The 25,389-nt window shown below is 42.3% G+C and overlaps 1 protein-coding gene across 2 annotated transcripts in view; it reads left to right on the top strand.

Annotated features, from left to right (window-relative positions):
* The first annotated feature begins 5,663 nt into the window (after nucleotides 1–5,663).
* Nucleotides 5,664–25,389, top strand: part of ARHGEF28 (Rho guanine nucleotide exchange factor 28) — a 126,524-nt gene continuing 106,798 nt past the window's right edge. Inside the window, exons 1-3 of one of the 2 annotated variants that reach the window (XM_055699162.1) lie at nucleotides 5,739–6,009; nucleotides 13,858–13,936; nucleotides 14,574–14,617. In XM_055699162.1, coding sequence (XP_055555137.1) covers nucleotides 14,585–14,617 — 33 coding nt within the window. In that variant the 5' untranslated portion in view covers nucleotides 5,739–6,009; nucleotides 13,858–13,936; nucleotides 14,574–14,584. Of the gene's footprint in view, nucleotides 6,010–13,857; nucleotides 13,937–14,573; nucleotides 14,618–25,389 lie in introns of both variants that reach the window. The other variant, XM_055699163.1, reaches the window with a different exon arrangement.

Genomic DNA, 25,389 nt, shown 5'->3' with positions numbered 1-25,389 from the left:
CTACAGTCTTCTGTGTAAATTAAAACAGTAATTAAAATAGCAGGATATACTTTTCTCCTTCCTAAATGCAGCACTGTCTTGTTTGCCATCCCCATCTGCAGCTTGTATAACTATGTCATAAAGCACACTTGCTTGCTCTCAAGTAATGTAGGGCTGTTGAGTGACCATTTGAAAAGTAATTTTACAACCTCATGTTTGTATCACTGTTTATAAAATACCAGAAGTTTGTAAGTTTAATGCAGTTTTGACACCTGCATACAGAAAGACAAGCAGGACTAGGGAATGGACTGTGCTTGCTCTCTTATTTAGCATTATTAGCTGCACCTGTTGTTTGATAACCAATTAAGAGTTTCAGTGATGAAGTTATAAGTAGCATCTGCTAGGTGGCTTTCTTATAGATTATGTATGTTCACTTTCTTACAGAATTTAATGACTACTTTCCAGGTGAATGAGGACATGACTCATTACAAATAAAACTTTTCAGTGACCACATGAAAAGGAGCATTTACCTAGAGCCCAAACAATCAGTGAAACCTGGGGGTGTCTCATGACCTTAAAGGGTCATATGTGGGTGCACAGAGATCACAATGATGGATTTGCAGGATTCCTTAATACCCAAGCACATGGAGGCTTTATTTCCTAAGTTTCTGTACTGTTTTACATATCACTATGAACTGCCACTAAGAAAGCAAGTATGCTTATGATCAGTAAAGTAAGTAGGTAACCTATTACAAATTTCCACAAAATTACTACCAGGAGAGCAAATAAACATTTCAACAGTCACGGCAATCAATATTAATGGCAATCAATAACAAATCAGGTATATATTTCAGTATTACAGGCTATTACAAAATTACCACTAGTAAAGCAGCACATACACTTACGATTAATTACTTTATTTGCACACATATAAACTGATCGCAGAATCGGGACCAATGAAACAGATATCAAAAGTGGGACCAATCAAGAATGGACAAGTTCTTGGTTCAAAGATGATCGGCATCACAGAGTTTGGAGGCAGCCAGGTGTGTCCCCATGAGGGTCCGACCTGTCTAGAGATTTCATAGAAAAGGGCGTGTGCATGGGAAGTTCTCATAGAGAGAGGCTTCATTTTGGGTAAAAGGTAAGTAATTTTTTTATTGCAGAGACATAAAGGGGCATAGGACACCATCACATGAGACAGACAATAGATAATGATGTTTTCTATTTTCTTGGATCAATTTTTATTTTTTCGGGCCATTTTCCTGATCTTTCAGTCAGAACAGCCAATGGCATTTACCAATTCCTACTTTCTCAGATTTTTTTCCTGATTTTTCCAGACTATTTTTCACCTTTGAAGATGATAAGTTGCTGTTACATTTTCTTGGTTTTGTGCATTTCAGGGATATCTCAGGATTTCTCCAGTTTCTTGGTGCCCAACTGCACTTCAAAGGTGTGCTCCTCCAGGATACTCTAGTTCCTCGGCCAGCAGGCACTTTCTTGGTAAGTATTTCAGCAGACATCTTCTGTTCAGTGTTTTTCCCTTTCTAACCAGGTCATCTTTATCACTGCTCCCACCAGGGTGCCAATCAGTGTAAGAAATAAGACAGTTTGGGTTACGTTTTTGAAGTTTACTTGGCGTAGTAAGTATATATGTATTTTAAATAAACTTGTCTTGCCAAATAAGATAAAATATGATATTTGAATTATTTTTTTGTTGCAGAAAATATTAATGTTGCTGTTTTGGCATTGTGCATCGCTACCCTTTACTGGAAGGGGCTGAGTGATGCTACTTGTGAAGATGCATGGGTAATGGCAGTTGATAAAACAGTGCTATACAAACCATAAATAATTTCACAGAGAAAACAGCAAACTGTGAAGGCAATGAGCAATGCTGTGTAATACTGAAGTGACGAATAAAGCAAACAATTTCTGAATAACTGATGTGGCAGGAAGTGCTGGGAAATAGATAGATATAAAAGAAGGTGGAAATATTCTTGCTGTGTATGTACCAGGCTGAGTTCCCCCATGACTTAGTGCATGAACTGCCAAAAGTGAGTTGTTTCAGTTCTATTACCGTCTCAAGGTATGTGCTTACTCCATCCCTTCTCAAATGAAATAAGTTCCTACTTACAGAGTTGTCACTGTCATTTTATCACTGATGGAATTCTTGAGTTGAGACAATATGAATCAGTTCATGTGTTCACAACAGTAAATGAAAACACTACACACTTAAAATCTGAAGTTTTGATGCAGAATAGGTTTCTTGATGTTTTCTGATCTTTCAACCTTCTGCCAAGGATTTCTGCCTTAGGTTTGAAATCTCAGGAGTTGACTTAAGTGTGAAGGAGTGGGCTGTGTTAGGAAAGATTTTGAGCACATTAAAGCAGGCTTGAGACATCCCTTACTTAAAAGAAAACAAGCAAACAAAGAAATAACATTCTGACCCTGGCCAGACAAAGCAACCTCCCTATACTGAAGTCCATCTTGAAGGTGAATTTGGCATTGCTATTGCCAGCAAATAGCTGTTGTTGGTTGTCAGACCTTTTCACATCTCTGCATTTAGAAGCAAACAAAAAGGGTTTGTAATGACTCTAGCAATCCTTGTGCAACACAAGCAAATCTTGCCAATTAGGTGATTTTGATTTGGGTTCCTACTTGAGCTCAGGTTTGTGCAAAAGTTACAGTTGTAATGCTGAGCTGAAACATTTTCATTTTGCTCTGGATAACCACAGTCTACCTTTCACTGACGTTCCATGGTTGGAGCCTGCGACATAAAGTACCAAAATACTGCAAAACAAAGAAGTCAGAGGTTTTATGGAAAAGTATCAGATTTTACAGGATACTGCATTTTATGATTTAAAATACAAATTTCGTAGCTACAGAGCAAAATTTCAGCAAAGATCACGCACATTTTATACTTGAAAAACAGGGCAAACTAAAGAAACAAAACCCTCTCGTATAGTTTTTGATACTTCATTTACATTTCTCTTTTAAAATGAAGGAAAAGGCATGTAGAAAATGTCAAAACACTGTTGTAAAGAGATTTGAATGCAAGTTGTGATTTTAATCCTTATTGATGTAGCTGTTTGTAGCTATAATCATGTACTCTGATGGAAGATGACTTCAAGTGTCTTGTCTTTTTTTTTTTTTTTTTTTTTTTTGTCTTCAATGACAGTTACTTTGCTTTGCGAAGCTTACTGTACCATGATTCCTAACACCACCTTTGATTTTCAGGCAAGGACTATTTCAGCATTTCCCTTATTTTAGTAAGCATTTATGAAGACTGTAGTTCCAGAAGTTCACTTCAAAAAATTTCTCCAAGCTGTGTCATTTAGAGGGCAGGGTGGCTGAGAAGAAGAGGAGTAGGAGTAGCAATAGTAAGTATGTACTAAGTAAATAGTAATATTTGTAAGGTCAAGAAACCACCTCACTGCCACTATGATGCTTTGCATTTTGTAACAGTATTTTTTGCGTGTGTGTGTTAAAAGCTAAGCATTCATCTAAACATTTCTGTTCTTATTAATTAAGGTAGTAGTTGGCAGATCATGGATTCTTCACTTTAAGATGTTTTTAATAGCCAGTGTATTCAAACAGAAAACGCTCTGTGCATCATGAAAAACTGAGTAAACATTATTTAGTGACATAAGTCCTGGGAAACAGTCATTATTGTGATGCCAGGATGATCTGTGTGATCCAAAGACAGTCTCTGAAGTATATGTGGGGTTTTTTTTCCTTTGATATTTGAATGTGGTCTAGCAAAACTTACTTGCCATATTGCATGCATAGTCCCAACACATACAAAAAGCCTACCTAAATCCTTGTTTGCCTGATGTAAATGCAAGAGGTGGTTTCCTCTTGAACTGAGGTCTAAGTAAGTGTCTTAGAGTAATAGTACATAGTGCTGGAAATTATGTAAATTAAATTACAACTCTTAACTAGTTATTTCTGTAACTCCTTCAGTTAGGAAAATTTGGAATTGAAATCCTGAGGATCGACAGTGACTGCAAATGCACTTCTGCTTGTCTTCTTTTCTTGCATAATACGCAGTTGGATAACTTGCTATTGTCAGTGGTAAGTGAATACAGCAACTGAAGTAAAGCAATCCTTATGTATGCTTCCAGTAAAGTGTACTGGGGCTGGATGTAGAGGAAAGGTTCTGTAAGACAGTTGCAACCCCAGCCCGGCTGCACCTCATCAACCTGTGTCTCTTACTTTTCCCGCTTGCAAATTTAACTTTCCAAAGTCCCAATTCCACCATAGCCAGCAGGTGCAGTACCCTTGCAATCTTAGAGCTGTGGATTTGTTCTGACAAGCAGAGCACAGAAAGTCCCTGCTTCCTTGTACTCCGTGCAGATGCTTGACTCTGTGACGTTAAGCCATCACAAGGGGTGGTGATGGCATTTTGCTGGCTTCTTTCTCTCCTTCAGGGAGGTACCTTCACGATATGTGCTGTGTTGCAGCAGTCTAATGTTCTTCCTTTTTAAAAATGCTGTTGAAACTATCATGCATTTAGATGGGTGAAGGTAAGTGAATTAGAGGAGTTTAATTGCGTTAAGGACATCTGGTAAGAAGACAATAACTGAGAGACTGGTATTTTTGATTATGAAATGTGATTAACTAGGAGTTTTCGATTTATTTACCAGCTTGGCTACACCTTTTCTATTGGTTGAATATGCAACACGTGGGCCATCGAATATCAGCTAAGGAAAATGTCAGTTTGAATTGTCTTGCTGTGTCCCATGTACAAGTTTTTAACTATCAACACAGATTATTAAAGTTAATGTGTTTACTATTCTCATTGTAAGTGGTTTTCAGTTTACAAGTCAGGACCTGCAAGTATCTTTGTGGGGTCTGGTAAAAAGAGTAGAGGATAGAAAAGAGGTATGGCAATAGAGCATGCTTTCATCTCGGATGACACTCTTGGAGGACTTGGATAACATTTTTTACTATTGGCTTAGTCAGTTTTAAACTGGTAGCACTGCTCTGTAAGTGAATACTAAGACCCTACTTGAGCTCTAATTGTGGACTGGACAGACAGCTGCATCTCTTATGTTTTCTCTTCCTCTGATTACTTTTATTCTCCTGTTTCCCAGATATTTGGGATAATAAGGAAATACACATCTTCACAGTGTTCCAGCCACTGCTTCACAGTGAAACACTACTTCTTTCATGCATTGCTTACACTACGTGGACAAACTTTTTTTGATCCCCACAGCATTCTGCTAAAAGGTTACAAAGACTATGCCATCCATCTACAGCAAACAGGCCATGAATTAAATTACAGTGCTGAGGGAATGAGCTGGGTAAGTCCCTACCCCGAATCTGATGCTCAACACCACACCTCCAGCGCTCTGCCGTCCTTACCGGTGCGACAGGCTGTCACCGCAGGCTCGGGGAGCCAACGGACAGACGGTTTCAGGAGCAGCCGACGTCACGCGTTGTGTACGCGTAGCAGCTGGAAAGGCACAACGCGCCGTGGTCCGTCGGGATCAAAGTACTACGGCGCGTGAAACACGCCTGGAGCGACCGGGCAGCCCGTCGCCTGGTCGCTGCGGGCCGCGGGACCGGAGCCCGACGGGCGGGGGGAGGGGAGGGCTCCGGGGCTGGCGGGGCCGGGGGCTCGCGCCCCGCCGCCTGCAGCCGCGCTCCGGCCGGGAGGGGGCAGCGCTCCCCTCCGAAAGGCGCCGGGGGCCGGTGCTCCCGGGGCCGGGGCGCCGTCGGGGCCACGCAGGGCTCCCCGCGGGGGTCCCGCCTTTCCGCACCCCCTGCCCCGCCGAGCCAGCGCTGCCGCTGGCAGGGCCGCCCCGCGGGAGCCGGCTCAGAGCACCAGCCAGCCCCGGCCCGGGGCCATCACAGCGCGCCTTTGTTCCCTCGCCCCGCGGGCTGCCGGGGCCCGGGGGCGGTGCATCCGCGGGGCCGGGCGCGCCCCGCTGGGCTCCCGCAGGCGCGGCCCCAGCGGCGGCCCAGCGCCGCCTCCTCCCCGGCAGCGCGGGCGGCGGCAGAGCCTGGCCCGGGACGCCCCGCTAGGTAAGGCGGCCGGTGCCCGCGGGGTGGATGAGGGGAGCCCGGCTCGCGGCACCTGCTGCCCGGCCGCCGCCGGCCCCGCGGGGCGGGTGGGGGCGGTGCCGGGCCGCGGTGCCGGGCCGGGGCGGCGGGTAGCCCTCTCGTTCTCCGGGCCGCGACGTCCAGCCCCGGGGGGCAGCGGCCGTGGCGTCGCGCTGCCGGCGGAGGCGCGGTCCCCGACGGGCTGCGCTCTCCCCGGGGCAGGCTGCTCCCGGCGGCTGCCGGTTACCTCCCAGAGCCCCGAAAGCGGGCAGAGGGAGGATTTAGATTTTTGTTTTTTAAATTTGTGTGTTTGGGTTTTTTGTTTTTCGTTTGTGTGCCGTTAGAGCTGCTCAGGCGTTTTCGAGTTCTTATTCCTGAGCCGACAGAGTGTTTGGTTTTAATCAGGAAAGTGCTTGCCCTTCTCAGCCGGAGCAGAAGAAGTGCTTAACTTACTTTAACTTCTTTCACAACCGAAAAATGTAAAGGAAATGAAAACTTTTTGGATAGTAAAATGCTGAGAAACATCTTCTGAAGTGTGTTCTTGATGGTGTTTCGATGGGACGCTGGTGTGTGTGGCACAGAGTTGTGCCAGCTTTCAGCCTGCACAGTGATCCTGATGCAGAAAAAAGGCTGTGAAGCCCTTCTTCGTTTTATGGACTTACTCCTGTGTCTGGTTTTGGTCCTATACAAGAATGGAGGTAGTTCTCATAAGTCATTATAAGGCACACGCTTGGGATAGAAAGCAGTTTATCTCTACAAAAGAAAGAACCTGTCTCATCTGTTAAGATGGAAACAGGATTTAAGGAGGCATTTGAGTAAGAGGGATTTTTCCACATTGGTAAAAAATGAACTTTATTCTGTGACTTTGGTGTGAAGAATCAACAGGACAAAATCTGGTGAAAAGATTTGAGTAGTTCAGTACTTTTCTATTTCCAAAGTGGTGTTTGAATACCCAGTGCAACAAAGAAAGTGACCGCGTAAATCTATTTTAATAATAATCTACCAGGAAACTCATCTGGCCTTCTCAGTTGACATGTACATTAGACTATTCTGCCAACATTTATGTAATGTCAGGGAAGAGTATGATCTGAAGCTGCTGCTGCTCTTACTTGGGAGAAGTTCCCGTTGTCTCACCCAAGAATATTTCCTTTGTGGGGCCGTTTCAGGAGGGCAGGGTGTGCGAAATGGCCCGACATTCTTTTCATCTGAATAACTCATTGAGCGAGAATTTGCACCAGGATGTAGGAAGGATAGATTATGACTAATGTAGTGACTCAAAAGATCTAGTTCCAATTTTTGGCATTGCCAGCCAAAACCCAGCTCTCTGCACAGCCACACATTAGTCAGTTGGCACCTGCACATCTCAATTTCCCATCTATAGATGGGGAATACAGAAATCTTAGGGCAGGCATGTACATTCTCTCTGTCTTCTGTAAATAAGTCTTTTAGGTTCTAAGGTGCTACCTGGAGCAGCAAGCAGAACTTGTAACACCATGCATGTTTGTGCCCAAGTATTGAAGCTAGAGTAGTCTTTGCACCAGGGGCTTTCATACTTTTTGACTGGAGCACACTTCCCCCCCCCCCCCTTTTTTTTTTCCTCTCCTCCTTCTGTAGTAACTTGACATCTGTAGCATCTTCTCATCCACTGTCTCAGGAATTTTGCCAGTGTTTTCCTCAATGTCTGCCAATTATTAAAAAATAACAGATTTTCAACAATTTACAGATTTTCCTCCTGACTAGTGGAGCTATGTGAGTTGTATCTTTCAGACTCAGTTTCATTAAAACAAGTGGGTACTGCTAAACTACATTGGTAATTAGAAGAGAGCTGTAAGGTGGAATAGTTGCCCTTCTCAGTGGAGGCTGCTTCTATGAATATCAGAAGCATATCTGATTGCTTCTGGTATAAAAAACTTGTTTCTTGCTCTTAATGGCTGTAGAGTTTGTTGTACTGGTCTAGCTGTTCATGAAGGTGGAATGCAAATTACAAAAGTGTTATTAATCACGCACAGTGTATCTCTTTAACTTTGTTCATTAGTTATAGCAGTTTGGTGGATGGCCAAGCCTGAGGGATGATGAAGCATCATCATGCTTTTGAATGCATTTGTAGGACCAAACGTTTCTGGTCCACTTCTTTGCTACCTTATTAGTAAGCTGTACAACTGTGCTGCATGAACTCTTTCTTAAGAGTTTGCTTTTGCGCTGGTGTCATGGCTTCACTAAACTAGGGAGTAGAAAATTCTAAAAGCCATACAAAAATTCATCATTAGAAGGCTCCTATCTCAGTCAAAACAGGCATTAGTAGGAGCAAAGGAGGTGATGCAATGGTATCATACAGATTTTATTTTGTTGTAGTGACTTTACATGTACATTTGGTTCTAGTTTTGTCTTTCAGTAATGTATAACCCACATGTCTAAGGTTTCTAAATTCTAGAGCCCCATTTGATTTTTACTTGAAATGAAAATGCTACATGAAGAATGTTAATGCAGGAATGCATAAAGAATACATTTTTCCAACCTCAGGAGCAGGCTTCTGTCTAAGAGGCATTTTTCTAGAGTTGTTTTTGTGTTTTAGAACCCAAATCTATTTTTAAAAGGTTAAAAAATGTTACTCTTTTTGGAGACTGCTTGAATATTTTCCCTGCTAAGAAGCATAAAATGGCTGTGGTTTTAACAAATTAAAGAAATACAATAGCCATGAATGGGGTGATGTGTTCTGGAGGAAGAGTTAAGTTTCTTTTTGTTCTAAATTGTTGAAAAGGCAGCTATTTTAAAGGTGTTTAGCTTAATTTCTTCTGTTCATTTTCTTCAAGAGCAGCTAAATGTGTGGTGTAGTAATCAACACTAGTGCAAGCCGTTTCATTATAAATTTAATAGGCAAGGGTTTATTTTACCTCTCAGTTTGAATAATGTTAGAAGGCAGTAAACAAATGTGCTTGTGAAGCTGCTAGCAGAGGGTTTTGCTTTGTCCCCTCCCTATTCCCCGTGCCCTAGATGTTCAGGAGAGCCAAGTGTAAAAATGAAGGTTCTTGATATGATCTTTATCTGTAAAGGTGTAAAACTCTAATCACTAAGAGGTGATTAGATATGCTTCTGATATTCATAGAAGCAGCTTCCAGTGGGGGGGGGGGGGGGGGGGGGAAATGTAGTAATTGTGTGTTATTTTCAGCCTCCTACTTTTTTCCTTTCATTTAATTCTTCCAAGGTCTTTTAATCAGGTCCAGAGCAAGGATCTGCATGTCAAAGAATGTTCTCTACCATGTTAGACCGGATAGCTGTGCAGCGCAGTTCCTAGTGCTTGGGAAGCTGTGAGTGAGCCTTTGGGTTTACGTGCATAATGTAACTCAGATGGAATCTGTAAATTCAGAAATACAGTTTGATTCAGTTGCTGTGCTTGTTGAGAGGAAGAAGTGGGCCGAACATTATTAGTGGAAGCTGCTGGCCAGTCTTTGAGGACCACACTGGAATCTCACTGGTTTTGAAGAGTTATGTATGTACAATACTTTGTATCCATCTTAGAGGCTATCCTGTGGGTTGACATAGCAGATGCTTTCTATGGACTATTGCACAGTAAAAAGTAATAGAACAGTGATAATGGTGACGTGTAATACAGTCACCCAGTGGAAGAGAGCTTGGTAGAAGACATCTCAATATACATGTGTTGCTAGACTTCTGCAATGCAGAAGACATTTTGCTTAGACAAAGATGTTAGATTTTAAAGCATCACAAATGATGCTCTGGGGATTCTTGCCTACCTTCTAGTGGCCTCTGGGTGGGATGCACCCTTGCTTTCCTCTTGCTCCCGTTGATCAGAAATACAAATTCAATGTGCTTGCCTTGATGGTGGTAATAAGACTGTAATTCTCAGTGTTTTATAGACATGAGTTTCAATGTGACTATCACCAGAAAGAAATATAATTAATAAAGGAAGAATTGAATTCTGAGGAACCTGCAAAGCGTCCTTGAAAGTTTATTTACATAGCTTGACAGTTTTGACTTTCAGCCAGTTGTTTGACGATTTATGAAACAGAGGCAGTGATCCATGGCACAGAGGTGTGGGATTATGGTCTGAAAGGAGAATGCAGGGAACAGGGTCCAAAGACCTTGTGTTTTGTTTGAACTGATATATGGAGAAGTATGTATTTTATACCACTGCTTGTACTTTGCAGCCACTTGCAAGGCTTGCACAAACTGTGGTCTGGTGCTGCTTAACAAGGCGTGGAGTCTTGTTACCACAGCTGGGGAGCCTTGAGTTGAGTGATACCCATACAAGTGGCTGCTGGATCACAGAGCAGCACCAAAGCCAGAGCCCTGGCTTCACCTTCTCTGTGTCTCTCTCACAGTTATATGCTATATTTACAGTGAAGAGGAGAATGTTAAGGTGTGAGTTGTAAGCCAGGTTGCTGTAGGATCGGGAAGTCTCCTTTTGCATTTAGAAAAATGCTGATACATAGTCAGTGCTGGTACAGCCACTTAGTAGTCACAGTGTTGGATGAAGGGTCACTTTGTCAACCAGTAGAAATGCTTTTCTGCTTTCTGAGATTGAGATAATGGTTTCCCTTATCTAATTTCTTCAGTGTGTACAGAGTAAAGTAGTTTGATAATTGATGTCTTTTCCATTAAAATGCAGTTGAGTCAGTACCTGATGGTTTTATTTTACATTGGTTTATTTAATTATTGTGGCCCTTCTAACATGTCTTGATAATTGGGGAAACCATGCTATAAAATGCTAAAATTTGTAATGTTGAAAGAAATTTGATACATGGGAGTCCCATGATTGGCAACCAATAAATAAAATACTGGGTGAGGAAAAGTTGGAGGGATTACTGAAATGTCTTGGATCGTTGACAAAACACAAAATACTTGCTTATGTTCATCTCAGTAACTTGAGCTGGTCAGGAGACTGGCAATAGAATTTGTCACTAAGTTCAAAGGGAGATTGTAGATTGAAAAAAAAGTTACTTAAATAAAATTATTTTCAAGATCTTTTGTTCTTTTTTGTATATTTACCACTACTTTTCTGAAACATACGCTGCAAGTCTCCCCAGTTTGCAGCACATCACAATAAATGCTTCCATTAATTTTACTGCTAAACTGGATGCTGAAAAGGGGTTTTAATTTGTATAGATGAATCCTGCTACCGCTGATGGCATGAGCTCAATATTTGTAGGCAACGCCTGAAACTGGACCTGTGGTTAGATGCCTGTCCTGCTGGTTTCTGTGTCAGAGGAAGAGATCAGGTGTTGCTCTGTGGTGTGTATTCATCATGTTGGGCAGCTTGACCTTCCCTTTGCTGTGCGGAGTAGGACTGCTCCTCAGCACCCGTGAGCGGTTGTCTACGTGGTACCTCTTGAGCACTGGGGTCCCTGACTTTTGGGGAGCTGAGCAGTTCTTTGCTGTACAGAGGAGTTGAGCAGTAGTGTGCATGTGATGGTGTCTCCCTCAGTCCCTCACTCTCAAACAGAGGTTGCACAGGAGCTGCTCAGTAGCCAGAGCTGAGTATTTCCTCCCTGCGTGCATCCTCTTCTTCTTCCTGCCCCTCCCAGCCAGCCACTTCCAGCTGCCAGGCTGAGTTACTGTAAGCCTCAGATGGAGGAAAGATGTGAGCCATTTGTGTAAAACTTTTTTCTAAACAACGAGCGCTCTTGAGACTGTGAGAAAAGCAGAAGAGGTTGCCTAGTGCTGTGCGTTGACATTTATGGGTTCTTCTGCAGGAAGCAAAAAGAGTACCATTAGGGTAGACTTTTGTATCCAGGAAGCACCATTATGAGCTGGTTTGTCAGGGAAGTGCATCTTGGAAGTACTGACTGTATTTCAGCATGGTTTTAGTCAGTGCTGGAAAAAATTGATTGCTTCAAATGAGTTAAGTCTTCCAAGTTTTTTATCCACTCAGGATCTGTATTGAGCTGGGTATGTAGTATTTCTGAATGCACAAGCTCCCAGGGGATCCACAGTGTGACACAAGCAAAGGGTGAAGGGAACTGAAGTCAGGCTGGTGTCACCTGTCCAATGAGTTGTGTTTGTGTTATCCAATACAAAAAAAGTTTATTGTACTTGTGGTGCAATGATGTCCTCCCAAAAGACGGACTAAATTGTACCTTCTTGTGCACACTTGCAGTACAATAGGTAGACTAGACTGGATACCTGCCTTATTCTTGCAGAGCAGGAAGATGTGATATGTCTCTTGAGGCTCTGGAAGTCAAGATTGTCATATGACAGAAGTAAGAGGAGCAGGTCTTACTCTATTGGTATGGCATAATGGTTTGAACGTGTTCATACCTTTTTGTGGAGGAGATGGTGGAGTTCATCTTGGATGTGTTCCTTTAAAGAGGGAGAACCATTGCAGGTGAAAGGATTTTATACAGCAGATAGAGCAGTGGTGTAAAACAGCTGGCTGGCATGTCTCGCGTTTCAGCCCACCATGAAGGGATGCCCTATATATACATGTAATCTGTGTGTGGTAGTAATTGTGAGTTGGTGACATGTCTGGGATAGAAGCTAATATGCTTCATCTGTTCTGTAAGGTGACGGGTTTCAAAAGCCCCACCTTAAAGTACTCCCTGTGAAATTGCACTGGTTTTGGGTGGGTTAGAGTTGATTTTCTTCATAGTAGCTGGTACGGGGCTATGTTTTGGATTTGTGATGAAAACAGTGTGAATAACACAGGGGTGTTTTCGTTACTGCTGAGCAGGGCTGACACAGAGCCAAGGGCTCTTCTGCCTCCCACCCACCAGCGAGTGGTCTGGGGGTGCACGAGAAGCTGGGAGGGGGCACAGCTGGGACAGCTGACCCCAGCTGGCCAAAGGGATGTGCCGTAACATAGAATGTCACACTCAGCATATAAAGCTGAGTGGAGAAGGAAGTGGGGGATGTTCAGAGTGATGGCGTTTGGCTTCCCAAGGAACCATCACACATGATGGAGCCCTGCTGTCCTAGGGATGGCTGGATGCCTGCCTGCTGGTGGGAACTGGTGGATGAACTCCTTGTTTTGCTTTTCTTGTGTGTGCACCTTTTGCTTTACCTGTTAAAGTGTCTTTATCTCGATCCTCGAGTTTTTTCACTTTCCACATTTCAATTCTCTCCCCTATCCCACCGGCGGGGGGCAAGAGAGTGGCTGCGTGGGCCTGAGTTGACAGATGGGGTTAAAACATGACAGGAATTAATGTTATGGTTTCTACTTTCTCTTGTAACCCAGTTTTCTTTTGTAGAAAGAGGACTGCACTTCCCATGCTGCTGCTTTTAAGGTTGGGTACATGATGCTATTGCTGGAAACTGCAGAGCATTGTCTCAGTCTGTCAAAGTGAGATGCCTTGCTGCCAGCTGCAGGATGCCTCCCCCTACCACAGAACATCAGAAGACCCAGTGTCTGGGACTCACTGCTGACTAGGCTAGCTGCAGTAGCGTTTGCCTCAATACCATTTTCTTTCAGTGCAAAAATTGTGCTTTTTTTGGCTGAACATTTGTGACCAGTGATTTTGCCTTCTGTTTTGAAATTATGATGAAATAAAACAGTAAGAATGTAGGTACTTGTGAATGTAGATGAATTGACGGACACAAGGAGATCAGTATTAGCAAACTTGTGGTTTAAAAGAAGTGTGTGCTGGGGTGGTGGGTGGGTAATTTTTGGTTTTGATTGAAGCTGTGCATTTAATTTCTGCAGTTTGTAGGCAGGGAACTTCTCAAATCCTATCTGACTCATAGCAGGCTGTACATATGCATTAACAAGCAGTGAGCTGCACAACTGTGTTGTTCTTGGAAACTGTTCAGCTGTGAAAACAAGGCCACATCTGAGCTGAGACAGCCTCCTCTTAAGACAAATTCTCTTTTTTTCAGAGTCTGTTTGAGCAAGTAGAAGACTTGTGCGCAGTTGTTGTTCCCACCTTGCTGTTGTGAAGCTGTGGTGTTGCTTCTGGTATGCTTTTCTCATTTAACAGCAATAATATTTTTACAGTATGAACTTTGAAGATTTAGTGAGTTTGAAATATAATAATGGAAATCAGAGTTGCTACATTGACTGTAACTGTGGTAATTCCAGTGGTGACTTGTATCAGTAGCTTGCTGTTAAAGGTAATTAAGGTGACCTGTCTTGGTCATATCTCCTATGAAGTTGTAAAAAACTAGCACCTGACACTTGGGTATTGGTGTGGAGTAAAAGTTGCTGCAGCTACATCTTGAGGTCAAATTCCGGTTTCTGCCTCTGGAGATAAGAAATGCTGAAATCTGTACTACTTCATTTGCTGCAGCTATGAATGTCTGGGCAGCTGGGCTCAGCCTGACCTGTTTTGTTTACTGTGACCATTGTGTGAAAAGCACACAGCATGCTAACTAAGACCAGCCAGCCCTCCTCCAGCCTTACATGAGCACTGTTACACCAGCGTTTCCTCATTCCGGGGAAATCTGGGGCAGATGGATGGTTGCTAAGTTTAATATCCTTTTTTCCCCCTAATTCTGGAAGATGTTGAATTTATTTGCAGACATGAATGCAGTACAATGATACCGATACCTCCTGATGGGTGTGTAATAATTCCACTGGTTTATTCTGTTTCTAGATGCTGTGAAAATGGAGCTGACCTGCACTGAAGTACCTCTTTACGTAAGTTCTACAACACTAAGCTTCTGCTGGGAGAGTCGTTTTCTTTTTGGTAATGGCTCATTCAAAGGCAGGGTGAATGAAACCAAAAGCCATTCTCCGGTTGTCTGAGACCGCAGACTGTTGAATGTTGCTGTCTGCTGCAGGCATGTGTGGGGTTCATGGTTTTCAGTACTGTGGCTCGGTTCTTTGAAGTAAGTTTAAAATTATTTCCCCTTTATGATCTTTATTTTCTTCTCCTTCTGTAGTCGTTATTGCAATTTTCAAAAGCAGAGCTACTTACTGCCTGTGAAGAGGCACAACTCATTCTCTCTTTCCCACAATTTATGGCTGGTTTTTTTCCTGGTAAAATTCCAAATTGTCATTCTCTCCACTTCATCAAATCAGGAAATTGCATGTTATGTCAGAAAACGAGTAAGTTGAAATTTGTAATCAAATGGAATATTTTCTGCAAAACCTGAAGTGTTTGGTTAAAATAGGTGAACTCAGAGTTCAAAACCAGGTGGTAACAGCAGTGAGTACATGCTTCAGATAAACTTAATTTACTTGGTGCCTTCAGCGGGATATGAGTGTGAGGATTAAAACCTGGGCAGTCTAGTCATTATCATTAATAAACCATGGTTGTGTTTTTTGTCTTGTTCTGCTGTGGTTTGCAATGAGAATGGTATTAACATGGGTATGTGAATGTTAGTGTCTAGGAGGGTGGCACTGAGTGGTTTTCAAAGGGGTGGTAAAAAATGAAACAAAGAAACAAAACAATTACGTGCTTATTGTGATGAGATGGAGATGGAAATGAAGGAGTACAAATAATCTGTACCCCGAAGTACTGAAGGAGTATAGGATTGCAAATGTACCAGCATGAATTTCCATTGTATTTGTCAGCTTGGGAGTGGGAACCTCAGGCTCACAAAAATTAAAGTCAGTATCTTTACAAGAGGCAGAGGGGAGGGTTTTGTAAAGCCTGCTTATGTGATGTTGGTTGTGTGGTGCAAGGTTTCAAAAACAAATTTTGACAGAAAGAATAATCAAGGATATGGTTCTAATGGATAAAATTCAACATGGTTTTGTCATAGGTGGCTGCGTCAGACTGATTTGATATCCTTCCATGGTAAGATAACTGATCGCTTAGAGAAGGGCAATGCAGTGGGCTTAATCCAGGTTGCTGAAAATGAAGTATTTGGTACCGTGTCTCACAGGAAATTCGTATGGAAGATAAAGAAGGTGGAGATTCATGTAATGAGATAACGATATATGGATACTGCAAGAACAGTTATTAGGGTAGACAGGAAGATACTACCAGTAATACTTCTTAAGGATCACACTTAAGGCCAGTTCTGTTTAACGTTTTGATTATAAACCTGAGAGCCAGATGTAAGCTTGTGGTATCTGTTCATCTGTGGACATCATAATATCGGGAAATATTGGTCTGTACTGAGGAGAATTCAGTTATTACATGGAAAGATTAAATTTCCCTGCCTTTTATTTACTCCAGTGAATAAGAGCATGGTACAAAGTTAGGCATTTGGGGGCTAATAGTGATACATCTCTTATGAACTAGGTACTGATCAGGTGGAAGCAGAGAGGGCTTTGGGTGTATTAGTCACTTGTAGAGTGATGGATGTGAGAATGTGACTTTAGTTGGGAATTTTTGTCCTAAGCTTTGCACAAGCAAGAGCCTGTACTGAACCTGAGCTTTGGTAACTTGCTGGTTGCAGTCTAACTTGCTAGAAACCCAGTGAGAGTGTTTTGGATTGCTATTAGGTGGTCACCAACTTGTTTTCTTGTGGGGGAAGCAGGTGGAAGTGGTGTCTTTCTTCTGGGTCCCCAGTGTCGTACCAAGCCTGAGGATAGTGGTGAAACATGGACTTCCAGAGACTTGCAGCGGGAGCACCCAGGGTGAGTTTCCCAGAAACTGGGACTGTAGTAATTTTTTAACAGCCTCATATATTTTGTGTAGAGGTGTGTGCGTGCGCACGCAGACGCATATATGGGAATCAGGATATGAGAAGCTTTCAGGCTTTCTGCAGGGAATGGGCAGGGGCTATGTGAACACTCTAAGGGGACTGAGAAAGATTAAAGGTTGTCTCTCAATCCCCATCTGAAACTTGGAGAGGTCTTACAGACCTTATACTGATCCTCTGGCGCTGATACGGTTGTTTTGGTGAGCTAGTGCCTGAAAGTGATGCAGCTTCACAATCTTGCCCATCACAATATTGTTCCTAATGTGAGTACTTCTGAGTGGGGCTGGCAAGATCAAAGAGGTCTTTCCATCTTGAAAAAGTCCTTGAGTTAAGGCATTTCTTTTTTCTTAGCTGGGTCCAATTACTTCATCCGTTCTGGAAACTCTTTCCAACTGCTCCTGCTTTATTTGCATGACTTTGCTGGAGAACACTATGAAATCAGCATTTAAATTAGATGTGAAAGTCCTTTCTGATCACACAGTTCCTTAGACAGTTTTCATTAAGCAGTTCTCTGGCTAGATGAGCTTGTCTAGAATTTGTTGAACCTTCGTCCTTAAGCAGAGGTGGGTAGAGAAGCAGGTTTTAGGAATACTGAGGGAACATGACAAATATTTGCACTGCAGTGAATTCAGGTATTTCTCTGATGTGTTCCCGTCTCTTTTAAGGGCATGGTGGAACTACAGAATGCCAGGTCATGGCAATTGCATACTGTTTGTATGCAGCTTTAAAAATGTCAGCATATGGTTATAACACATTTTCCACAGGAAAAGTGCAAGTGGTCAAAAAGTAGGAAGTAATCCCTTCTTTCCAACCTCTCTGAAGGCATAGGGGTTTGTTTGTAGAGAGAGAGAGCTATCTACTGTATGCTGGGTCCAAAATTAGAATGCTTTTCACGCTGTGTTTAATCATGCTTAGCATCTATATCAAGTGGATTTTACACTCTTCTTTATTCCAAGGATGTCTGTCTGAGAGGCTTGTACTTTGTGTCAAATTATCTGAGTAACTGCAGTTCTGTGTTTATAATAGACATTTTTAAAGATTATATGCAAGATACTTTGTTGACTTGCTGTATGTGAGCAGCTGTTACACAGCTGGAGGATGCATCCATACAGCACTGTTAGTTTGAACTGTCACACTTTGTCAGTACTGAATTTCTTTGCAAATCTAAAATAGCATGCGTAATTTGATTGGCTGAGTGACAGCAGTTTCTTTTTTATTATGTAAGAGGGAATGCATTCGGAAAGCTCAGGGACCTTGCTGGGTAATATAATTGTTGTGAAATATAATTTAAAAACACTCTATGAAATTACTCCATTTAAAAATGTATTATTTTGATACACTTCTCTTCATATGTAATTTTTGTGGCAGCAATACATTAAAATCTAATTACAACACACATAAATGTCAGGGTTTAAAAAATGAATGGTAATGAAGCAGAAAATTAAGTATTTGAAGCATATGCTTTTCAGTTAATTTGAGGAGCCTGTTTCCATCTTCTAGACAGCAAAATACTGTTAACCATATAATAAAATCATTCCTTATAAACCAGTCTGATTTTCAGGACTGACTAGCCAAGGGTAAAGTGAAACATCGTACATCTTGTGTCTCTTCTTTCAATGCTAATAATACATTGTTTAAGTAAGTAGAACTTGAATTTAGATAGCTTTTACCTACCTAAATTATGTTTTTTTAACTGATGCAAATAAAACTGTATTTATCCAGTCCTTTCTGTAAGGAGAGCAGCAAGCTGAGTCTTTTCATTTCATAGTGTACTGAACGCAATATATGGAATAAGATGATGCTATCTTCAGGCACCCACTGGTTTCATCGTAGACAGAAAAGAGGCTATCTTATGAAAGATAAAAAGCAAAATATTTGATGAAGCAAAATATTTCATGGAGCACTTTTCATATATTGAAGAATTTATATATGGTAGTTGTTCCTTCCTCCTATTGAAAGCAGTTTCTAGCGTGGAAAATCAAATCTCTCTCATGGTAAATCATTCCCTCTTATTTAATGGTAGGTGACTGGATTTTGTATTTTTTTTTGTTTGTTTGTTTTAAAGAAATTTTGTTTTTGTTTTAAAGAAATTACCAACATTGATCTTTGATCTTTGACATTGGCAAATAAATGTCTTGCTGCCATGGGGCAGTCATACTGTGGGAGCAGTCAGTGCTCAAAAGCAGAAAATATGTGATCTCAGAAATTTGTAAATTATTCTCTGCTGAGAGCCTGATGAATGTTTCCTGTGGGAGCAGCAGAGGGAAATCAAGAGATGCTGAGCCATGGAGGATATCCACAGCAGTTCCCTGTAGACATCAGTGGGGCCTCATCTCCTGAGGAGGTAATGCTGGAGGTTATATGTCAATTCTGTCTTTCCAAAAGAGTATTTGGATGTTAATTCTCTGGGAAGAGGCAGAAACACAGGCTCTCAGATTTGGGACTCCTCTCTCCTGGAAAGTAAAACTTCCACTTGGTCCTGTACTGTACATTGCTGAGGCATCACATGCTCCTGCCTACAACCACTGGCATTGGCTAAAGTGCTTGAGGTCAAAGCTTAATTAACTTCTTGTGTATTCTGCTGCATGAAGTCTCTCCCTCTTAAGTGTCTCTGCTGTTTTATTCTTGTTTGGGGTTGTTTTTGTTTCTGACACCCTTACAGCTTCTTTGGTGGAGTGTAGGTGCCAAGAGGGAGGCATGCTTATGTATTCACTGTTAAATACTGATGTATTGAAGTCCTCCTACAAATGGTGAGGACTTAGCAGGTTTTCCTCTTAACTGGGTTGGGGAGGGGCTGAGAGTAGGATGTAGCACTCACTGCTCACAGCTGTAGAGCATCTGAGTGCCTAGGGACTCTTCTGCCTTGGATAAGCTTGGCGATGGTCTTTGCCTGGGCTGGGTCTGCAGTGTACCAAACTTGTCAAGTTCTCTAGGGTTTCTTTTCCCAGACTTTTTTCTGTCCAGCATGTGGTCTTTACAGGGTTTGCATGGTCGTGCCTGTTCTTTGCTTGTCTGGCTATTTGTGTGTTTGAGTTGGTGATTTGCTCTGGATGATGTGATACTGGCTTAATACTCTCTATTTTAGGAATCTGCATTTTCCGTCACTGTAATAAAGCTTTGTAGTGCACTGTTCCGCACAGTGCTCTTTTGTAGCCAGGAGATGTTGTTTAACTTCATCTACAAAGAAGTTCTGAGTTGATGTAAGGGCAGCAATGAGCCTAAAATGTAAGAAAGGTGTGGTGAAATGGACATCCATCCAGGTTTCTCAGATCCTAACCTAGGGTGCTAGGATGGGGCAGCTTCCTTCCTCTGTAACCTGGTTAGAAGTTAAGTAAGTCTATATGAAGAATTGTGCACGGTAGTTTGCTTTACTTTTCTGGTAAGTGGAAACTGCTTCTAATGCAGTTTGCTCATGGCATGTCCCATCCGGAGAGGTGCATGCCATCTCATTTACAGTTCCAAAGAAAGGAGTACAGCTGCTTAGGCGGAGGCAGAGAGAGGGAGGTGTGTCGAGCCTGCATTCACAGCCGTCTCCCCTCCAAGAATAAATGGAGGCCAGAGGAACCATGTCTTGACCTTTTTCCCTCATCTTGCAGTGAAGCTGGAGGTACTGAGGCCCAAGGGCTGTTCCCATCAACGTCTGGGGTACTTGAGGCACCGTGTCCTGAGTTCACGTGCTAGTTCATATGCATGTGCAAACCTGGGCATCCACACCAGCATTTCCCTTCACCATTGCACTGCTGGAGCTCAGCCTTGGCAGCAGTGAAGGAGGAGGAGTGAGCACAGCCTGGTGGCCGTGGCTGGCCTTCCAGGTGGCCTTGCTCCAAGCAAGTTGGGATGACAGTGTAGCTCCCCTCCTGCTGCGTCCACGTTAACTGCTGGCCCGAGAGGTTGACTCTCAGGAGAGAGCAGGAGTGCGAATTGGGAATTAAATCCTGGTGTGGGCAAGACAGTCTGGCAGCTTTTTTATCACATGCAATATACCTGTATCCTATCCCTACAAAGGGGTATGTCTGTGTTACAACCTCAGTTAATTATCCCTTGGATCCATGCTGGTTTATTTCCTTCTGTCATTAAGGAACAATTTTGAAGTTCTTTTGATCTTCTCTTACATTTTCAAAGGATATACCCTCCCTGCAGGAGTTTTTGAGTGAACACCAGGGCTACAGCCAGTTTCATTAGCATCTTCACTGTTGTCCTAATTTGCGATTGTGTGGTTCATAAAGGATGAGCTGGCATAATTCCCTGGGACCTGGTTGAAAACTTGACTGCTTATTCATAGGTGCCTTGGCTGTAGAAGATATTTGAGTAAGGAACAGAGAGGAGAAAGTGAAATAAAGGGCATATTTCATACCCAAGGGTCACAACAACAAGTGCCTGGACTGATTTTTAAGATTCTTTAAAGCAAAGTCTGCTGTATTGATTGACAATTAACCACCTGGATTTACATAGGTGAGAAACACGGTGGAACAGAATGAATTCTGAAATGTTTTAGACGACAAATAAGCTCATTTCATTATCTAGTAAAAAAAGGCGTAAGGCAGTAGGCACTGGCCAAGGAATGAAGCAAGGGTGCTCTGTCCAGCCAGCTGCCGGGGACCATCCTGCATTGCCCCGGTGCAGGCATTCGTGCTCCCCTGTTGTGTTAGCTCTGGTATTTTGTACCATCTGCACACTTGACAGCGGTGGCATGGAAGGGGAAAAATAATTAAATTACAGAGTTTCATAATGGAAATTTGCATAAACTAGTTCCAGGCCTGTTTCAGAATATGCGTGGCTGTTCTACAACAGAGGAAATTAAAGACAAAAATTTCAGATTAGGAGTCAAAGTCCTGTTGAAAAGATCAGAAAGCAAAGGGTGGTAGAAATTTGAAAAGAGGATTTTAATGCATATCCAGGGATTGGATTAATTTGGTACTCTGACAGCAACTTCTAGTCTTCTGGGCTGTTTTTACCTCGAAGTCGAGAGTTCTTTGAAGTGTTCTGTGTTGGTTGATGTTGCTTCATCTGAAGGCAATGGTAAAGTGCACTCTGATATTCACACAATCCTGAACACTTCTGAAATTTCAGTTCTGCACTGAGGCCCATGCAAAAGGTGATTGAGTAAACAGGGTTTTATTTGCACTGTAGCAGTGAATCCATAAATAATTTGAGCACATCTGCTGCAAAATTTTCAGAGGTCCATAGGTAAAGGGACTTAAAAAAACACTTGGTAAGCCAGTTAAGAAGCTGTGAATCATCTTGTTTGGCAGGAAGAAATTCCAATTTTTTTTTCCTGAAGGTTGTTATTTGTATGCATAGTTAGAGCTGGAGGGACAAATGAACTGTAATAGTTAACTTCTTCATAAATGCATGGTTTCATGTGCATGAGTATTGGGAAACAGAATTAACAGGAATAATTCAACAATGTTACTCTGTTTTCTAAATGATCGAAGTGTGAAGTTCAAACTGATGTGGGATTCCAGTATGCTTTTGCATGACAGGAGTAGGAAGTGGCAGTAGCACTTACATATTGATCCCAAAGTGAGTGTTTGTCTACCGTGCCAAGCTCTGTGCCTTCCCAGTTCCTCCATGCTGAACTAAGGAGTTGAGATGTGAAGGGAGGCGGAAAGGAAGGGAAATGGTGGGATACAGATTTTGAATTCTCTGCTCTTGGCATGTGTTCAGTCTCTGCTAGCCAGCACCTTGTGGAAAGAAGCCGGTTTCTAGCCCATCTTGGCCATCCTGTGCTTTTGTGTTCTTCGCTGTTGCGGTAGGCTTGGCCGTATCGCGGGCCAGTCTGTGTGTTCAGCCAGGCTGAAACCACCGTCTTGTTTAGACAGCGATTTCAAAACACAAAAGAGAAATCTAAATGTGTGTTGGGCTTCCAGCATGTGCTTGCTAATGTATGGAACTGTGTTTGCTGGCCTGATCCAGTGCTGGCTGGAGTCATGAGTGTTTTGTTCTTGACCTCTGTGGGAGCCTGGTCAGGTCCATTGTGGGTGGCTTGCATGGGGACACACAGAGGAGTGCACAGGCTAGTCTGTGTTTGGATGCAAACTGGCTGCCAGAATGAGACTGAGGAAGTACATGTGAAAGAATGGGATCTATTTTAAAAGATATGAAGGAAAAGAATGGGTACTTCAAAGCATGTCCGTCAGCAGTCAGATAATGTTTTGCTCCCATGGTGTATTATTTTTCCTCCGTTTCTTGTTTTCCTCTTCAGTCCTTAGACTGGGATTTTTCTGGGCAGGGACTTTGTGCTTACATGTATTTGTATAGTGTCTGCAACAGTAGAGCCCTGATGTCACATAGGATATGACAATAGGAAGTAATCTGATTTATATATTTTAAATCAAGTCAACTGAAAAAGGTGGCTCCTTTTTAGTTGTTACATGTCAGAATGGATGTTCATTTTCTGTTAATATGCCTTACTGTTAATATGCAGAAGTTTTCTGACCTGTGTATGTGAACAGCTTATTCCCAAGCTTCTTAATTCCTCTGTATGATTTTATGCACCGATACAAATTGTGTTGCCATTGACAGCAAAACACTGAATAATATTTTTAACGACAGAACAGCAAGAATGTTAATACATGTTTTGGCACTGTGTAATGCTTGAAAAGAATTTTTTTTTTTTCTTCTTCCTTCCCCCCCAACCCTCCCTGCCTTCTTTCTGATAAATGCTTCCAGGCTATTTTTGTTTCCATCCAGCAATTGCCGAATTAGAAGATAGCTAGTTCTTCACAAGTATGAATCACTTTTGTCGTGTGGGAGACTGAAACCTTTCCTCTACCTTACCTGTTGTCCCAGTTCGATGGTGCACTAAACACAGCTTTAAGACTGCTGGCGACAAGATAAAGAAAATACTGGCCATGTGAATCAAAATGCTAATTTGCTATAAACTCTGGGTCAGATTGTTTGGAAACATCAGTTCATTAACTCTGCACCAGCAGCCAGATCAGGTACTGTCTCTTTTCCTGCTGCTGACATATAGCAGGCATAAAAAGCACAAAGCTGGCATAAGCGCTGTATTGTGTGCTCTCACTGATTCAACAGAAATGAGATTGCGTGCCCACATCTGGTGTGGGTCTGGTTAGTGTGGCTGGATGTTCCTCATGGAGACATGTAAATGGTCTTGCTGCCAACTGTACCTTTAAATGAGAGATTAGTGTTGCCAGCCTGTGCTGAGGAGGAAATTAGTGGTTGCTTTCACTCTGTTCATTTTATGATCATTGGGGGGTTTCTTGCTCTTGGCTGAGTTCCTGTAGTCACCTACTTGTGAACATATAAAGTGTCTGAGCTTCTCCAGTTGGCACTAGAGTATCTTTCTGAAATGGCTGCTTGTTCAAGTTATATTTTATTTATGTGCCTTTTGATCTTCCATTGTGAGTTAATCCCTTCAGTACCCTAGTTGTTCCTTTGCCCTGCCACCACCTTGTATACCAGTACAGCAGTGCAGTGTGAAAGCTTTATGTACCCGCATCGCAGAGTTATGCCTTTTTGCCTGCCTTCTTGCTGCATGTTGTACTGTTTATTTGTGGCCTAAAATTGTGCCAGACTTCCCTCACAACCTGGGTGAACCATAAGCTCCTGCTGTGTTTGTGCTTGACATCTTTTTTGGGATGATACTTTGCAGCACAGATGAATGCAATGCGAGCCAGAAAAGCTGACAGAAGCCAAACAAAAAGCGAAAGGCTGACTGAGAGGGTGCAACTGTAGAAACAGGACTGAAGAGGGCAATTTTTTGTGGTAAGATGGTGCTGTAGACTATAAGGACCTGGGAAACATCTGGGCGTATTGCATGTGCACTGAATGAAATGCATCAATAAGTATTAATGTCTAATATGTGTTTCTTTTTAAAGTGTATAACATAAGAGGCAACTTAACAGTGCAGAGCAGCATAGAGTCTTGGAGACACCTGTGTGTTATTACCTATTACTGGGTTTCCTCTTTTTAGAGGAATTGTATTGGGTTTTGCAGTAAATAAGCAGTATTTTAGATGCCTGCATTTTTTTTTTTAATTCTGTTGGATTCTAATTCCTTTTCCTGGGGCCAATTCTTGCAGTTCTCAATAAGAAACTTGTTCTTCTGCCTGTGTCCGTGAAGACAGTGAGCCTGTATTGAGGCTAGTGAGGAGGCAGAAAGTATAGCTTATTTTGAGGCATCAGCTTTAGGGAAATGCCAGTGTATGCAATTTCAGAAACTCCCAATACACCAGATATACTTCAGTTTGTCACCAAGGGAGAAGTATTGCAATAATCTTGACTGAAACCCCACAAGATTTAAGGCTGATCTATTAAAACCCAACAAAATAAAATACAACCCTTCATCTCACCTCCTCTTCAAAACAAATAAAAAAAATACCCAGCTCTGAAGTCATCACCATGCTATAGAGCTCAGCTTGTGCATGAAAACAGTCGTACAGAAACGGAGGTTAAGCTGAATTATTTATTGCAGCTTTCTGTCACTTTGCTGGCCGTTTCATATCACCCAGCTATCATGTTATGAAGGCCAAAGACTTTTTAGACCCTTAAAAAAGCCAAAATATGTACCAGCCGTGGAAGGAGGGAGAGGCTAGATAGGGAACTGTTCGGCTGGGAAGAAGTTCCCAGTGCTGTGAGTTAGCTAACCCTGCAGGAGCTGCTTTCAGAACAGAGTGGGCAGAACCCATCCTTGAGGAATAACTTAGGCAGCATTGATCCTGCCTTGAGGCAAGAGAATTGGTTAGTTGACTTTTCGGGTTCTCTTCCATCTTGTTCTTTTTTTTTGCTGGGAGTGTGCTTTGTCATCGGTTTGAATGTAACAGAATGCTTTATTTTTTTGCAGTTTACG

The sequence above is a fragment of the Falco cherrug genome, chromosome Z, assembly GCF_023634085.1.
Source record: "Falco cherrug isolate bFalChe1 chromosome Z, bFalChe1.pri, whole genome shotgun sequence".
Classification (NCBI taxonomy): domain Eukaryota; kingdom Metazoa; phylum Chordata; class Aves; order Falconiformes; family Falconidae; genus Falco; species Falco cherrug.
This window is presented reverse-complemented; position numbering and strand designations above follow the sequence as displayed.